At 35.7% G+C, this 19,344-nt stretch overlaps 1 protein-coding gene across 1 annotated transcript; it reads left to right on the top strand.

Annotated features, from left to right (window-relative positions):
- The first annotated feature begins 4,482 nt into the window (after positions 1–4,482).
- LOC124358606 (venom allergen 5 2-like) lies at positions 4,483–5,790 on the top strand. The gene has a single exon (XM_046810911.1). It carries the CDS (start codon positions 4,589–4,591, stop codon positions 5,738–5,740), a length of 1,152 nt encoding a protein of 383 aa, XP_046666867.1. The 5' UTR covers positions 4,483–4,588; the 3' UTR covers positions 5,741–5,790.
- The last annotated feature ends 13,554 nt before the right edge of the window (positions 5,791–19,344 follow it).

Below are 19,344 nucleotides of genomic sequence, written 5' to 3'. Positions count from 1 at the left end.
TACTTGTATAAGTATTTTAAATTAGTTATACAGTATACAAGTAGATATAGGAATGATACCGTTATAAGTACTTTAAAGTAGTTATACAGTATACAAGTAGATATATAGAGAGAGAAGACGGAGGAAGAGAGAGGGAGATGACGGAGGGAGAGAGGGGAGGGAGAGGGAGACGGGGGAGAGAGAGAGGGCGGGAAAGTGAGTGAGGGAGAGATACAGAGTGAGAGGGTGGGAGGAAGGTAGAGAAGAGAGAGAGATGAGGGAGGGAGGGGGTAAAGGCGGAGGGAGAGAGAGAGATGACGGAGGTAGAGTGAGGGGGAGGGAGGGAGAAGACGGAGGGAGAGAGTTACGGGGGAGAGAGAAAGGGAGGGGGGAGAGAGGGAGTGAGAGAGATACAGAGTGAGAGGGAGAGGGTGGGAGGAAGCTAGAGAAGAGAGAGAGAGATGAGGGAGGGAGACAGATTGATATAACTTTTTCAAGTCCATGACCAATAGGGTTTTACAAATACTCGTATATCTTCTTAAACCATGCAATCATCTCCAGTTAAAGCTACAGAAAGATCTATTTTCGTTTCATTTGGTTTATTCTAGGAATCGGTATGTGCTGACAGAAATTTCATCATGCGTCGGTTTAACTATTTTTATCTACGTATCATTGCCAATGACCTTTGTTGAAGGAAATCCTGTGAAGCCATACAATGCAAAGACAGCATTACTAATAACAGTGAGCTTTCAAGATAGAATTTCACATTAACTAGGCCTATCACGCGTGTAGTCCGAAATTCTAGCGTCTTATACCACTTGGGGTGTTGGAGTGAATGGGGCAGTATTTCATTGGGTAGTTAAAGAATTTAGTCCCTAATAGGCATCTGAAATGTTACGTTGCACTAATTTGGAAATTATGATTATTGTTGAATTGTGATCAATAGTCTTAAACCCATAACGCCTGCTTGAGACTCTCGGACACTAAATGTATTAATTTAGTAGGTCGGTGAAGATTCAGGTTTGCTGACGAAATTTTAAATATCCAAAAACTTGGAGTTATGAATCTTGCAATACTTATTCTACAACAGGACATCGACATGGGAGTTGTGAACTCGACTCCGTGTTTTCTGGTAAGTACGAGACTTGGCGATATCCGACGATTCCAGGAACCCGTGGATTGTCCGAGATCCGCCTTCCCCAGATGCCACGAATATTGTGGCCTCAGACTCGAAGCGGTTTCCTCTTAGATAACCCAGGGGTATCAAGAGATACAATATAACCAAGGTGCTCTAATCCTAAACTAATAGTACCCGGAGTTCCCCAGAGTTTTCTAGACAGCTTCCTCCTTAGTTATCAAATGGCAGTCGGACCATTAAGTTAACACGTGGACATATCATCAAATGTTAATGATTTAAAAGATTTGTTAGGTTTTGTATCGAGTGAGAAAGTTATATGTGGTGAAGTTGTTAAATCACTTTTTCGATTTTGCTTTAACTGACTCATTATTATAATTACTCGACATGGACTATTCGGAGTGATATTTCCCTCATTTTCTTAAGTTCAGTAAAAAATGTCCAATCCAAGAGAAGAAGGAATGGTTTTATATTGACTACGCTAAACACTGGATAACATTTTCTTTTTTGGTCTTCCGAGTTTTTTTGGCCATTTGCCAAAAGTCTTACCTTACAATCAATCCCACCCGTCGGAAATTGTTCTACCTCCCTTTTGACAAAATGCATTTTGTAGCAAACCTATTGTATTGAATAATAAGGTTAAGAGTATTTTTAATAAAGTACACATGTTACATTCTACACCTTAGTCGGTTGGTTGGTACAATTACTAAAAGCAACGGCCAGATCAGCATATGTCAAAGACACATGTGTTTGTTTTGCTTAGAGATTTCAGCAGTGTTTTCAGCATAGGATTTATTTCCATGTATTTGTTTGGTTTGTCATGCTTTCATATAAGCGTTTTTTTCCTATATCACGAGTATTTATTCTTTTGTCATTTTGCCAATCGCGGTTAAATATCTTTAATATCCAGTTAAAATTGTGTGTTAACTTATGGTATTTTTCGAAATTAGGCACCAAATGTATTTTTAGTAAAATCCATCAATTTGTAATGATTTATGTTTCCCAATAGTTAATTTTTTACCAGTTACAATTGTTGAAATAACTATTTTAAGGGCTGGTTTCTACAAAAAAGATGTAATATAAATGGAAGCGTGTAATAATATAAAATATTATAACTCCATTTTTATGCATTCCAGAAAAAAATATATACGAGTTTTTTTTTTAATTGTTTTATTTACTTTACTAACTAGAACAAGAACATCTACCTATTGTGCCCATAATGCAAATATTATATTTATATAGCCCACTTATTTTTATCTTGATATTGCGAAAGTTAAACTTTATCTTTTATTTTCAGGGAATTCTATCAAAGTTTCGAAACAGAATTCCAAAATGTCCGTCCACTTGTTTTTGAGGCACGACTGTTACGTCAGCACAGTCCTGCCGGAGTAACAAGGTTCAGAGTAACAAACTGGCCGATCGTTGCTAATGGCACCTAACCTCTTGCACCTGGAATATAATTTCTTCGGTCAAGGTCACTGCTTACGCGCTCCGTCCTGTGGCCTGTGATTCTACTTCTGTTTACCATTTTACCAGTAGGGAATTTGAATTTTGTTGACAAACAATCGATGGTTTCGCCTGACCTTTTGGATTTGAAAACTGGGACAATAAAACACAGTGTATAACATTGCTAAATAAGGATTGCAGTTTAAGAGTTAGGTAGTCGCCTCGCTCGCACGCACACATACACTTACGAGCGCAGAGGGTTGGGGCCAACCTATTGTAAGACTTTAAGTCCACGCCTAATTTTGAGTAGTGTTACTGACGTCACGTTTCCACATCCGTGGACTACAGATCATATTTTTATCAGCGGTTGTACAGTTCACGCCTAATTTTGACCAATTGTAGGACTGTAAAAAAAAAAAAGTAAAGAATGTCTTATTTTTACCAGGCGAAGTTAGGGCTAAGAAGCCCTCTCTAACACTTAACCTGGGGACCAACGGCTTAAAGGTGACTTCCGAACCACCACCAATGGCCGGGCAGGCGGGCCGCCGCTTGCAAGGACAGGATCGCTCAGCGGTCACCTGTCCAAGCAGCAGCCACGCTCGGCGTTGCTTGATCTGGTTATCTTGCGATAACCGCCGTACCCACTACACTGCGCCATTGGCACAGTGGACTGTAGGTCCACTCCTAATTTTGAGCGATCGAGGACTGTAGGTCCATGACTAATTTTGGCCGATCGTAGAGGACTGTAGGTCCACTCCTAATTTGGAACGATCGAGGAACTGTAGGTCCACATCGAATTTTGACTTATTCAGGACTGTAGGTCCATGCCTAATTTTGGCCGATCGTAGAGCTGTGTGTCCACTTCTAATTTTGAAGACATCACGATTCCACAGGGTGGGACAGTGAGTCCACGCCGATAACGATTTTTGTGCACGAATTTTTGGGAACTCGATATTTGTGGATTTGCGCTAAAATTTGCTCTGGAACAAGTAGTGTGAGGTAATTAGTTTGTATGATTGCTAAATATGTTTCCAGTTCAATATTCATATTATAAGTACTGTGTCAAAAACAAATACATTTAATAAGTTTACCTTTGCACAAACGATCTAAATTTTATAAAAAGTTAGAAAGACTGGCCAAAATGGGCTTGCAAGTACAGTATATGGCCAGTTGGAGGATCATGAGATATTTTATATGTCTGATCTTTGAAATTTAGTTGTGTTTAGAAACTTGTAAAACCATGATTAGGATAAGTTCTTTTCTTTTGTGTGTATTTTTGTAAGATAGGAGATTAGAAATTTCGTACTACACAAACTTTAACCCTTATTAATTGAAAAAATTGCATTTGCCTATAAAGTAAGACTTCATTATAATTAGGTTTTATTAATTATTTTTGCCCCAGTGGAATTGTACGAGTAGTTTGTATTAGTACACTTTTTACGGTGAAGAGTAAAACTCATGTGTTGATGTTAATTGACCTCCTCGAGTCACCGTAATTGTTTACATAAAAAAGAAGGTCAGTTCTTTAACCCAAAGGTCACAAGTTGGATTCCCTGGAACCCCTATAAATTTAGTGGAAGATAAAATTAAATTATGAATAAATAAATTTCCTATAAAACTGAGGCTTTAAAGGAATACAGTACAAAAATACAATGATATCACCAAAATAACATGCGAATGTTGAGATGATATATGCCTCTGACTATTACTATAGATTGGAGGTTATTTGTTCTGATGACTATTGCAGATTTCCTTGAATAGGATACCTGAAGAAAAGTACATATTGTAGATAACAGATATTCACTACGGTGTTTGTTTACTTCTGCTACTATATTTCCTAGAAAGGTAAATATTGATAAACGATGATGCTTGTTTGAATTCTGCTGGCAATATTGTGACGTTTTATTGCGTTTGAATGTACAAAGATTGTTTGGTTTCTCCAGTTAAGTTAATGAATTGAAGGTGTAAATATCGCAGTACCACGCGAACTTGTGACAGTAAGTGAATGGTTTTTCTTTTTACTCTAAAATGCCATGGACACTCAGAATGTTGAATACTGTTGTGGTGTCTTTTTTTAAAATATCAACAAGTGTTATAATTTCTGTGCGATGTGTTGAAATCGACTACTGCTCACTCTCGTGCTACGGCATCAGCCACACGATGTGCGACTACCCAGCAGGAGGAGGACCAGGTTGTAACATTTACACAAGAGGTTTGTTTGAGGAAGAACAAGAGATGATACTAGACCTGCACAATTACCTAAGACAAAAAGTAGCGACCGGTAATGAATTTCGAGGGGAGCAACCTTCCAGTAGTGACATGCTGGAGATGTTCTGGAGTCCAGAGGCTGCCATGATAGCGCAGCGATGGGCAGATCAGTGCACATCCTTCGGGCACGACTCCTGCAGGAGGACCATGGAAGAAGAACACGTAGGGCAGAACATAGGATGGCTGAGTGGTTATGGTGATCCGAGGGAAGCAAAAAGTAGAGCAGACGCTATAAAATACTTTATAACAGAGTGGTACGATGAGGTAGAAAACTACAGAGGTGATGTGGATCTTTTTGATCCAAACTTGGAAGAGCTACAGAAGATTGGCCATTACACACAAATTGTTTGGGCACGATCGGCTGGAGTCGGGTGTGGATTCTTAGAGTTCACAGATGCAACTGAGTACGAATACAGGATAGTGTGTAACTACGTCCCGGGAGGTAATTACAGATCGATGAAAGTTTACTCAAGAGGAGCACCGTGTTCTAGATGTCCATCAAACTCAACATGCAGTCGAAGATGGCCTGGACTTTGTTCGATGACCAATGCGGAGTATGATGACGGAAATATTGAACTTGACGAAGATCTTAGTGTTGAACCTGAAGTGACTACCAAACTCACAGACACGTACAACAGAAGCGTGACTTTCCGAACACCAGAAGAGAGTTTGGAACCTCAGCATGTTTTTGTAAAGGAATCAGCAGATGAGAACAAGAAAAATCTTCTTGAAAATGCTACGAATAACTCAAATGCCAGCGTTACAGTTGAAATTCCCTCGGAAAATCAAGAAGGAGGCAATGGTAACTACAATAAAAGCAATATCCTCCAGAAAAATTTAGCATTGACTTTAAATTTAGATATGTTTTTAGTAATGCACTGTTTTATTGTTTATTGCATTATTTTTTTGTAATTTTTAAACGAACTTTCCATGTAAAATATGTCAGTTGTTTTACAGTGGCTTCTTACTAACCACATAAATTGTGAATATATTTTTGTTTTTGTTTAGCAATTAAAAACTTCTTAATAGTTCTAAATTTGTATTATTGCACAATTCATACTGAATTAATAAACTATTTAAATCTAAACCATTCAAAAGGTAAGCTCATACAATTCAACAAAACAAGTAAACCTGCGATAATCTTAGATTTAATATACTAAAACTCACAAATTTATTCTATTCTCAGTCTATTTATAGTTAAAATAAGAACAAGTAAGTTTGGATTTGATGGGGATATCTGTATGTTTGTAAATAATATATAAACGCATTAAATCCAAATCTGCCATCAAATCCATCTCAATCTTAAAAAACCCCCAAAATAAGTATTACTCACAAAAACATTAATTTTATGTAAAATTGACACCTGATGATTATTTGTAGCTCTGTATTGGAATGGTTTAAATAATACAAGAACTATTTTGTCATACAGAGAACACTTTTAGATTTTTAGACTGTGTTATTATCCATAAATATATTTTTTATAATCATATTAAAACTGAATCATTTTGAAATAACCTCTTACGTATCATTAAACATACATTTGTTAAAAATACGAGCATGACAAACGTTAGGCTTATAGTTAATTTACGTAGTTAACTAACGTATTTCATGAATTCTGAAATTCTCCCTTTCATTACTTTGCCTGCTATTGCTCTTTTGGGAGATTTTTTTGGACCTGAAGGTATTCAAATAAAAAAATAATTAAGAACAACAAGTAGTAAAAATACGTTTTAAAATCAAATTTATTACGCATTTTATAGCGCTGTACTTTATTGTGTAACACTTGGAAGTAAAAGTTTTCATGTGAAAAAATGTGCATTTCAGCTGAAAACTGTGATGAAACATTTTGTTTTATAAATCAGATTGTTTATTTCGTTTCTGGACAAGAAAATATAATTATTGTTACTAAGCACAATATAGTGTAAATAAATCAGATGTGTTAACTGACTGGCTACAGGATTAAAGTAAATTCCTACATCGATGATGGGACAAGCAATCTAGTCTATACGCAGCAGCAGAATGGGGTGATCGCAAGTGGCGGAGAGAAAGAGTGGGGGCAGAGCCAAGCGGTTCCGACAAACTCTGAACATGCTGCTGATAGCGACCTCAGTTCGGAACGGTTCTGATTTCCATTATCTATTACGAATTAATGAGTCGTTTTATATCCGAACATATCTGCAAAACATAGAAATTATATAGAACGTATACTACATTAATGTTTATCGAATTAATTATATTAATATTGAACTTTCATTATAACTCCAAAGACATTTGAAAAAATGTGATATGATGCACAACGAATAAGGTGTCATAATTTCATCATATTTTGCATATAGCCTACATACGTTTTTGTAAAACGACGGTGCATATACTTTTTTTATTTAATTGGAAAGCTATTAAAATTAATGTGGGCAAAGCAATACATTCATAAGCATAACTTTAACATATCTTAATATAGAGTCCTTAATTGTTAGTACATAAATTAATAATTATGCTACAAAAGCTGTAATAAAGAGTTATCACAGTATATATGTTAAGAACTAGAAACTAAGTGGATTAAAACAAAACATTAATATAGAGTATAAGTATGGTTTATAATTTTTAACACCACTTTTATGGTTGCGTAGAAGTATCTGTATAATAAATATGATGAAGATAATTGAGTCCTACTTATCTCTAATGCTATGAATATTAATTGCGTTGTAAAATCAAGGTTTAATGAAATAAATGTAATTTTATTGTGCTGCATCCTGCAACATTCAGTTTGAAAATGTAATTGGAATATATGTATGCTGTACCAAACTACTGACAAGTAGTGTTCAACTCAGAGTGTAAGCTGAAAACACAGTGGTACATCTTAATAGGTTTACCGGTACTTAACTAAATTAAATCCATAATGGTAAGGAGCGAGAACGCGTGAGACTTCTAATTCCACTATTCCAATGCACGGGCTATCTGTAGTTGTCAGGAGGGGCCCCTCCATCCCCACTCTGTCTCTGTGTGTTCCGTGTTGTATGATCAGTCCATGCAGGTGGCCCACGAGAAGCTCGTCTACGCGCGCGAATCTGCTGGCGTTTGATGGGTTGGCGGGGGAGAGGGGCGTCTTTTCCAAGAACATCAGGCTTTCCTTCAGAGCGCATCCTTTCGGTATTTCTCGTGACTCATTTTTAAATGAAATTCTTGAAATTATCAACCAAGAAGGAAAAAAGAGAACTAAGTGGAATTAACGTTTTTAAAACGAAGGCCGTACTTTCGTTCCACCCACCATAAAACCCAATCACGAGCCAAATATAGGAGTCCGTGTCAAACAACTACCACGACAATGTCAACACAGAAATGGTTTGTGCAATTGGTACCTAAGAAACTCTGACCTAATTTAGAACCTACAAATGTGATTGAAACAGACAAGTGTGATTATAATTTTTAAGTGGAAAAGACACCAACTTCAAAAATCTAAAAACAAGACATTAAAGATTGGCTTGGAAAAAATAACATCTCTTATAGTGATGACTTGTTTGTCCCTGGACTTTAAAGATCAATGACCTTAGATAAACCTAGACTATACCCAGCTATTGGATGAGACTGTAAAAAAATATGGCAATACCATTTTTAGTCTACTCCTTATCGTCCGGACCTTAATCTTATGTATTTGTTGATCATGATATATCATTTATTACGTTGTCAATATTGTTAGGAGAAACAACTTGTACGGAAAAAATCTTATTAATAATAGATCTGATTTGATAACCAGCGAATTTATATTGAAATAAAACGTGTTCCAGTAGTTCAGATCTTTTAAATCAATCACAGCCCATAGGTGAGGTCGATGTTTCTTGAATGGTTAGTACAACCTCAGCTGCGCGCGCAGATCACTAAGTCCATCTGTACTAGATACTAGATCGACCAGACACCAACTTCTGGGGAACACTTTTGTTTGGGTCTACAATCATTAAATGAACTGGGCTCTAGAGTACACTACCCCAGGGAGTACCAACTTCTAGGAATGTTATTTTTGGGTTTACACAGTCACTGAATAAACTGTACTCTGAGAGTACACTACCTCAAGGACACCCTAACCTATAGGAGCGTTCAACCTACTAGATACTAGAATCAATCAGGCACCAACTTCTAGGAATGCTATTTTTTGGGTTAACAATCACTGAATAAACTGTACTCTGAGAGTACACTACCTCAAGGACACCCTAACCTATAGGAGCGTTCAACCTACTAGATACTAGAATCAATCAGGCACCAACTTCTAGGAATGCTATTTTTTGGGTTAACAATCACTGAATAAACTGTACTCTGAGAGTACACTACCTCAAGGACACCCTAACCTATAGGAGCGTTCAACCTACTAGATACTAGAATCAATCAGGCACCAACTTCTAGGAATGCTATTTTTTGGGTTAACAATCACTGAATAAACTGTACTCTGAGAGTACACTACCTCAAGGACACCCTAACCTATAGGAGCGTTCAACCTACTAGATACTAGAATCAATCAGGCACCAACTTCTAGGAATGCTATTTTTTGGGTTAACAATCACTGAATAAACTGTACTCTGAGAGTACACTACCTCAAGGGCACCCTAACCTATAGGAGCGTTCAACCTACTAGATACTAGAATCAATCAGGCACCAACTTCTAGGAATGCTATTTTTTTTGGGTTAAACAATCACTGAATAAACTGTACTCTGAGAGTACACTACCTCAAGGACACCATAACCTATAGGAGCGTTCAACCTACTTGATAATAGAATCAATCAGGCACCAAACTTCTAGGAATGCTATTTTTTTGGGTTAACAATCACTGAATAAACTGTACTCTGAGAGTACACTACCTCAAGGACACCCTAACCTATAGGAGCGTTCAACCTACTAGATACTAGAATCAATCAGGCACCAACTTCTAGGAATGCTATTTTTTGGGTTAACAATCACTGAATAAAACTGTACTCTGAGAGTACACTACCTCAAGGACACCCTAACCTATAGGAGCGTTCAACCTACTAGATAATAGAATCAATCAGGCACCAACTTCTAGGAATGCTAATTTTTGGGTTAACAATCACTGAATAAACTGTACTCTGAGAGTACACTACCTCAAGGACACCCTAACCTATAGGAGCGTTCAACCTACTAGATACTAGAATCAATCAGGCACCAACTTCTAGGAATGCTATTTTTTGGGTTAACAATCACTGAATAAACTGTACTCTGAGAGTACACTACCTCAAGGGCACCCTAACCTATAGGAGCGTTCAACCTACTAGATACTAGAATCGAGAAGACACCAACTTCTAGGAATGCTATTGTTTGGGTCTATACAGTTACAGGAAGCTACTGATTCCTTGAAGGTCTTTGTCTCTTTAAAACTTTTTCTGAGAATCTGAATCTGATTCCAGCAGACCTTTAAGACTTTCCAGCCAGTCCCAGAAGATATCCAGCCTCTATAAGGTTCCAGTTCCTGAAAATCATGTACATAAAACCTCTTTACTCAGATCTTCTGTTTTGCCAACTGGCTAACACCGTATACACTAAGGCAGTCATATAATCAATAAACTGACACCAAAGAACGTTTATCTTTGAGTTTAGAAGATTAAGTAAACATTTACGAGATAAGATAAGATTAAACATCCATGACCTCACAAGCATATCTCACCTGATCAAACTATATAAATAAGACAGTTTAGAACATAATAGGTCGGACATAGGTTGTCAGGTTTCTCAAAATATGTTGTGAATTATTTACACCACAATAACTTTTAAGTTTCACTCTCCTTACCTTATGTTCTGGATGTGCCTAATCTCTAATCATTTATGTCCTGCATTGTTTAACAATAACCACATTATTAAATAGTTGACAATAAATCTTTCGTAGTTCTTCTTTCTTATCCATCATACCCACGGGAAGCTAATCTAGAATGTTGCCTTTATATATATACGGCCAAGAATTCCTTTTTCACACTCAAAGTAAATCATAATTTGATTACTACAATTTCTTTATTTTCAGTGCACGATTAAGATAAATACTATGTATAGTTCTAGTTTTTGAAAATCTGAAGAATTGAGATCGTATTGATGAAAATAAAAAGCCAATCTTAAAGTGGAATTTGCGGGATAGTTCACTAAAGAGCTTTATTGATGTGTGAGACGTACCTAATCTTGAACAGGCGATAGGAACACCAGGCACACTCTGGAGAAACTGGCAACAGAGGAAGTTGCAGCTGGGAAACCCAAACCACGCAATGCTGATAACCAACCTTTTAGGTTATCTGAGGCGCTTTTAATAGCCCACTTCAAGGCGAAAATCATCCGAAGTCGAAAAATTAGGAAAGCTGAGTTTTAGCCAGTGAAAGATAAATTCCCTCAAAAGACTCCTCATATAATGAATTTATTTCTCATGAAATTTAAATGTACACAATATCACAACACAGTTAAGAAGAAGAATCGAAAATGACCTTGGCCAAGAAATTAAAAGATCAATTTTGTACAAAATTTGAAATAGTTTCAGCGTTTTCTCCCAATGTTTGATGGATGAAACATTCTTATGGATTAAAATTGCTAATGTATTAGTTTTCAAGAAATGATTTTTTATAATAAACACATACAGACAGACGGATGGGAAACTAAGCATCGGAGACCCATGTTCATATGGTGAAATATGTTTGTCTTGACCTGAGCAATAACGTGGTATAGGCTACCTTTGTCCAGAGAGTTACGGGACACCCTGTATATCTAGTAAGGCTATAATATAATGTCTAGAGTTGATTGTGAAAATATCATAGAACACATAGAAAATGGAATGGAAATTTTAAACCAATTTTGAGCTATAAAACTGTCAATGAAACAAAACTATAAAGAGCCGCTGTAGCCTCATCCTTCACAAATATTTAACCTTAACTCTTTAATACGTGCTTAATCAATTTAGATAACTCTTGAGGGGGCACTTCACCCAAAATTGTTTTTATTTTATTTTTATAGCAAAATTAATATTATTTTATTTTTTTATATATGAGTGTTAGTTATGGGTAACTTTATCCATAATTTTTGGTCCCTCACCCCCCCCCCCCCCCGCCACTCGGGGTAACCTTTTACGGATAAAACTAGGATTTACTGTGGCAAACATAACTTAAGTTGTATTTGAGATAGCCTCATAATTTATTTTTTATGTTGTTGAATGGGATATTTCATTGTGCTACCTCTAGTATGGATGCTAAATTATATAAAATATTTCTGTAAAAAAAAAGTTATTTACTTTTTGTTCAAAATATTTTTACAAAATTATTTTTTGTAACTTTAAAAAAAATGTTTGTTGAAGGAACTAATGTAAATCCATTACTACAGGTTGCAGAATGAAATGTCCTCTTTCAAATAAAAAAAATATATAAAGCTATCTCAAATACAACTTAAGTTATGTCTGCCACAACAAATGAAAACGCGTGAAACCAAACTTTCGGAAAACTGCTAGCCTGAAGTAAGTGTTAGAGTTTCATTTATAGATAAAAATAAACAAGTTATAAGCATTTGAACTGTACTTGTTATACATCAAATTGTTCAGAAAAAGTACAAGCGTCAAAACTAGGCAAAAAAACTTTTTGTAAATTTTTGGCATTTTCATCGATTCTAGGGTGGAGTGCCCCCTTAAGCGATTGTAATATAACAATTTATGAAGAATTGACTATTAATATGATGTGTTATACAAATAACCGGCAACTAAACAATTTTAAAATTAGTGTAGTCGTTAATCTAGGGATGAAATTAAGCTCTTCACCACAAGAGCATTTTAACTCCTGTCTAAGGACGAATATTACAGTATCCGGAAGAACAAATAAGCACAGTAAGTCTGACGCAGCTTTTGAAGCTGACAAGAGCCTTAAATCAATTCTATGTGACACCCCTTCTGGACCTTAAATTAACTACATAATCGTCGAACAAAAAGTCTAGTTAATACAAAAAACATTATATTTTTTAGTGTAAGTGTCTCTGATGTCGAAACGATGTAAAGAGTCAATTTTGAGCTTCTTCGTCGCTGACCTTCTTCTCGACCTCTTCAGAAGAACATGGCTCCAGATTCCACAAGTCAATCAGAAGAACATGACTGCAGATTCCAGGAAACAAGTCTGAGACAAAGTAAGATTTACGTAGAGCAATGATGGGAAGGGTTGATTCAATAAGAATTTTCACTTCAGCTCCAGTTCACCTTCCACTTAGTGCAGCGTCTGAAGTCTAACGCTGTGACAGAAGTGAAGAGTCAAATTTCAGATGCTGGACTAAGAGGAAGGTGAATTGGAACTAAACTCAGGAATCGCTGTCAACGGGAGTCCCTAAGGGTAAAGAACAAATTAATAAATATTTTTTCCAAATATATACATTTTTGAACTCCACTAAATGTATAGACTTCCACTAAATAAAAAGCTCATATTTTAAAGTTGAAATGTTATGGCACAGAATAGAATAGAAACATTTGTTTATTGAGACGAAATTAGGACCGTATGGTCCTTTCTTACATTTCACCTCTTAAACAAAATTAATTTTAATAGTACAAAATAAGGCTTATTAACTAAAACTTACTAACACAATACGGTATTCCATTCACACAGTCCCGATTCAAAGAGTAGCCCTGCCGCCCGCCACGATCATCCGGTCCAGGTATCTTCGTCTCAGCTCTGCCACAAACAGTTCCCGGCTCTCAATTTGTTTGACAGGATCTGGTAAGGCGTTCCATAATCTACAGTCGGTAATGGTGAAGGATCGGTTATAGGTTATGGTTCTGTGTATTGGAATTCTGGGACTCAGTGAACCAGACCGAGTTTTCTTGCGCCACTCCCCGCCAAAAATCTGAAAATTTTCAGATAAATATTTTAGTGAATCCGTATTAATAATAGAGTACAACAATGACAAAATGCGAATCGATCTTAAATTAGCTAGTTTTAGAATTGATGACGGAATAAAATATGGCGTAACATGATCCCTTCGACGTAAATCAAACAGAAAGCGAATGCATTAATTTTGTGCTCTTTGCAGCTTAGTGCTAAGGGCTACAGTCCAGGGCTGGATATACATATGGGCTGAATGGGCTATAGTCCAGGGCGGCAGAATTTAGGGGGGTAGCAAATTTTAGTAAAAAGGTAAATTATTACAAATTTTAAAGATATTTAATTTGATTGTTCTTTATCCAACAGAAATGTTTCGAATTTATTTTCATGATTTTTTTGTAATTTGTCAGTTGATAAATGTTGTGACATCTTGTATTTTATGGTAAAACAATAACTGCAACTATGAGAAGCGTAACTTTAATGTTGACAGTTCAACCTATTTTATTTTTAGTTTTATTACAAGCTTAGCGTGGCCCCCTCTCTGCCGCCGACGTCGCGTCGACCCACCGCGGTACCAAGGTAAGCCTACATGGTTTTGGGGGGGGGGGGGAGGGCGCCAAATTGTGGATAGCCTAAGGGCGGCAAAAAGTTTCAAATCCGCCTCTGCTACAGTCATGTTATTGGTTACAGAGTTGCAGTAGTTAAAATAGGGAAACATATCTTTTTTAATTTAGATTCTGCAAGTGCACGAGTTAAAATTGGCGACACAACTCTTTAGAACAAGGAACAGATCTGTCTTCCGTGAATTAATTAAACATTGTGGACCAATAATGCTGTTTGGCGCAGTTTCCTATCTTTGGCCGGGCCAAGACGGCCGTGTCAGTCAAGCGAGTTTGGCTCACGGCTACATCGCCAGCCAGTCTATCGTGCACCTGGGGTACTGAGGTAAGTGGATCTTCGTTCTCCACTCCTAAATTGAGAAATAGGCCGGTGTACTTTTAATGGCTAGCGTAATGGGCAATGTAAATGAAAGTTGTTAAGTTAAGAGTTGATGGGTACCAATGCAAAGTCTTAATATTAATGAAGTAATGCTTTTATGTGTGTGTTTTTTTATATAGATTGATAAGTAAACTAAGGATATTTATAAGTGTACCTTATGTTATTAACTCCAAATTATAGGGTTTTCTTTATATTAGAATAATGAATAGTCAACTAGTGAATTACATATCTATATAAATTATAGCAAAGATCCTCACAGCATTTTTAAATATCAATCTAAAAAAATAAGACAAATCCAATCTTTGAAAAATTCAAGTATTGCATACAGAAAATTACAACTGTGTCATATAAATTAAGATCTGCTTAAATGGTCCACATGTGTATATTTAGTTATTTATTGTTTGTTTAGAGGTTTAATGTTCACACTGATGATGGTTTAATACCGAAACACGTGTCTGGAAACAAAATAATTTTTATAAGGGTTCTAGTTGACTGTTCATTATTCTACGTGTACCTTAATATACAGGGTGTATATTATGTCTGGAAAACACCCAAATATATCCTTTAAATAATTTAAATATAAATTTGAAACCTCTTACAATCGTGATAGAGATTGGGCATCTACTTTTTGGAACAATGTTTTGTTATGTCACACCAACGGGGGACGTCCTGCCGAGGGTATCGTGAATATTCTTAATGGAAGCCTATACCTTGTGATACATAATTTTAAAGGTAATAGCTTACTGAATTGAATGCCACAAACCGCATCTCAAAGGAATTATTCTATCAGAAAATAGAGCATTTTTAGTATTTGAAAATTTACTGATGTTCAACAATGTAATTTTAACATGGTTCTTGCCACAAAATGTGTTACACTAATTTTTTAGCATTTTTTTTAAATGTTCAATTAAATAAAACAAAAATTTCATTTTAAGCTGGTTCTATTAGCACAAATTTGCCAGTTTTTATTACAGTAAAATTATGGAAATACTTATGTTATTGATTTCTTATTACAAATAAAAAATAATGTATGCTGTTAGAAAAGTCTTACAACACAAACGTTTTACCTGCATTTGGTGTCAAAGCAATTGTTCGAACTGTGTTCCTTCTACGGTTTGACAATGAGCCAATCTTGTGTAAAATGATTCGACAGAGTTGCCTAACATTTCTTCAGTTATCAAAGCAATCTCCTCTATAATCCTGTTTCTTAGGTCTTCCAAATTATGAGGCTTTCTTCTATAAACATTGGATTTTAAATGACCCCATAGGAAATAATCGATTGGTGACAAATCCGGAGATTTGGAGGCCATTTCGATTTCTCCTCTTCGGCCAATCCATTTATGAGGAAACCTTAAATCCAAATACTCTCTTACCTGTCTCCCATAATGGGGTGGAGCACCATCCTGCTGAAACCATACATTATCAAAGTATTCTCCTGATGCAAATTTGAATAGCTGGGATTATTTCATTTTGGAGCATATTGTAGTAAAGTTCGGCATTTAAATTTCCATTGATGAAAAAGGGTCCAACAATTTTTTGTTTACCTAAAATTCCACACCATACGTACGTTCAGTTTTTGTGGTTGCTGTGAATGGGACTCAGTAATCCAATGTGGGTTTTCACTAGCCCAGTAACGGCAATTGTGCCTGTTAACATTGCCATTTAGGAAAAAAGTTGCCTCATCATAAAATAGTATGTTGGTCAGAAAATCTCTATTGTCATCCACATTTGCGCATCACAAGTTCACAAAACTCAACTCTTCTGTCGTAAATCATCCTCACTTAACTGTTGGACTAAATGAACTTTAAATGGTTTTGTATTTATTAATTTTCAAAATCTTACTCACAGACATAACATAGGGTGCATATCATGTTGCTGTGCAGCTTTTCTGAGCGATGTATGTGGGTCTTCAATAAATGTTTGCAAAACATCTAGTGCATGTTCTTCATTCTGTTGCAGATTGTATCCTATACCCGACTTTGGCCGATTACGTACACTCCCTGTCATTTCAAAACGCTCAATAGTTTTTGATATTGTTGAAACACTTACGGGATTCCTTTCTGGGAAAGTGTCATTAAAACAAATTACAAATTTCCCGATAAGATCTTTGACGATCGCCATATCCTCGCATCATCAACAGAGTAATTCGTTCTCTTTCAGACAATTCCATTAAAATGCCAAATAAAAACTGAACTACTGTAATTAGATAAACTTGTTGACAGCAATGCTTCAGAGACACTGATTAACTCGACAGGAATGATATGACCTTTGTCCATTTGTAATTCCCAAGCTTAGACCTGTCTAGTGAAAGCTCCATGCTCAACAAACTGAAAACCTGTAGACCAGATGATTAATAACACAATAATGTTTCTCATAGGCTAGTGACCTTTGTCTCTTTAAACCTTCCTGCTGACTGGAAAACACCAAGTACAGATTCATAAGTAATCAGAGAAAGTGACTCATAAGTTTTATTCATTGTAATAAAAACTGGTAAATTTGTACTAATGAAACCAGCTTAAAAATAAAATTGTTTATTTTATTTTAATTGAACATTTAAAAAATGCTAAAAAATTAGTGTAACACATTTTGTGGCAAGAACCATGTTAAAATTACATTGTTGAACATCAGTAAATTTTCAATACTAAAAATGCTCTATTTTCTGATAGAATAATTCCTTTGAGATGCGGTTTGTGGCATTCAATCAGTAAGCTATTACCTTTAAAATTATGTATCACAAGGTATAGGCTTCCATTAAGAATATTCACGATACCCTCGGCAGGACGTCCCCCGTTGGTGTGACATAACAAAACATTGTTCCAAAAAGTAGATACCCAATCTCTATCACGATTGTAAGAGGTTTCAAATTTATATTTAAATTATTAAAGGATATATTTGGGTGTTTCCAGACATAATATACACCCTGTATAAGTTGATAGCATTATGTATTTGTATTACATTTAATTACTACGATTAAACTAATTTACAGTAAACCCATAATTGTTATGAAAAAATCTACTTAAACTTCCAAATTTATAATAATAACAATACAAAGCAAAAGTATCGATTAAAATCTATGGACTAAAATAGATGAAAAGTTAGAGAACAAGATTGTTAAAACTATGTGAATATTTGAAGACGACATAAAGCTACGTTCACAAAGAAAATTAAGTCTCATAATATCACCCTAGTTAAATGCATGAAACGGTTGTTTGACTTGTAAATATTACTCAATTTAAAACCATAAACAAACCAATAATTATGGAAAAACACATACACATTCTTTGTTTAAAGTTTTTTTACTGACGAAGGAAGGTTTGCTAGGATAACAGGATGTTAGGATGTTGTTATATGTTACAAAAGGTATAACACAAAGTTTCGAGGGTTGGAATCAACCCCTTCTTCAGGTGGGAGAGGTATTAGTACATACAAAAATAAAGAACGGAAAGAATAAAAGAGGTAAAGAAAAGGGTTCAAACATACCCAAAAGTAGTCTAGTCTACGCAGAAATTGATTTTCGTGTTAGTATCCCACTTTCATCCGTGCCGGTGTGATTGTGATTGTGATCCTCGTACTCGTGACTTGTGCTCGGGATTTGACAACGCCTGGAAGTTCTCAATGAATAGCCAACAATACAAAAACTGAATAAACGGTAGCAGCTCTCGATGTGGGCCATGTCTTGTCATAGTAAATTTGCTATTAATCAGTTAATTATTATTCAATTTAAATCATTTTAGTGTCACTAGATTTGTAAACAAACCCTCAAAAAGCTGCTATTCTTACAATTTTTGAGAAAAAAATGCTAGTTTTTAAGATATTCAAATGTTAAAAGTGTTAATGGCCGCCATTTTGAAAGTACTAAAGATAATTTCATGATATCATTTGCAGTAACTGGCCTTGTTATCATAAAAATTTGAGCCAAATTTGCTATAATTTAATTCATTAGTTTTTAAGATATTAATTTTTTTCTAAAAAAACTCATACAGACAGACAGATGGGAAACTAAGCATCGGTGACCCATGTTCATGTGGTGAAATATGTTTGTCTTGACTGAGCAATAACGTGGTATACATTTTATCCAGAGAGTTACGGTACATTCTGTATAATGTCTTTATATACATGGAACTTATTAGGTCGGAATTGCGCTATTGCGTTTTCCTAATCCTTTAATTTTATGTTCTCTTTGATCTATAGTCTCATTTGAGATTTTCTTTTTACTCCTTGTGAACCTGCCACGTGACATGAAAAAATAAGGTATTTGCACAAAAAATATTTACGTGTGGTATTTATAGCATATTTGACTTGGTTATCAGCTATTGTGGTCATTATTTTCGTGGTATTTAGTGTTTATATTCATGTTGGCAATTTATTAATTTACACCAAGGTTTTGTTTCCTAAACATGGGCATGGTCCTAATCGTCCACTCAACAATAATGTAAATTGTTTTGTATTACTTTTGGAATTACACAACAGTTCCAAACATCTCAAAACGTACCTACAGATTATCCAAACTATATGCGCGCGATGGCCGACCGAGGCCGGTCACTTGATGGCTGGCGGGGGGGGGGGGGGGAGAGGATCTTTTCCAAAAACATCGGGCTTTCAAGAATAATATTCCAAGAACAATGTTAATAATAGTCTGTTTTATCCTAAGCAAAGTTAAATCCAAATAACAGGTGTTTCTGTTGTTCGGTTCT

This window comes from Homalodisca vitripennis, chromosome 3, assembly GCF_021130785.1.
Source record: "Homalodisca vitripennis isolate AUS2020 chromosome 3, UT_GWSS_2.1, whole genome shotgun sequence".
In the NCBI taxonomy this organism is placed as follows: Eukaryota; Metazoa; Arthropoda; class Insecta; order Hemiptera; family Cicadellidae; genus Homalodisca; species Homalodisca vitripennis.
The sequence above is the reverse complement of the archived record's forward strand: the minus strand, read 5'-3'. Positions and strand labels throughout refer to the sequence as shown.

What these genes read in the sequence shown, in the direction of transcription:
- LOC124358606 (XM_046810911.1), top strand. Translation starts at nt 4,589, where the DNA reads ATGCCATGGACACTCAGAATGTTGAATACTGTTGTGGTGTCTTTTTTT.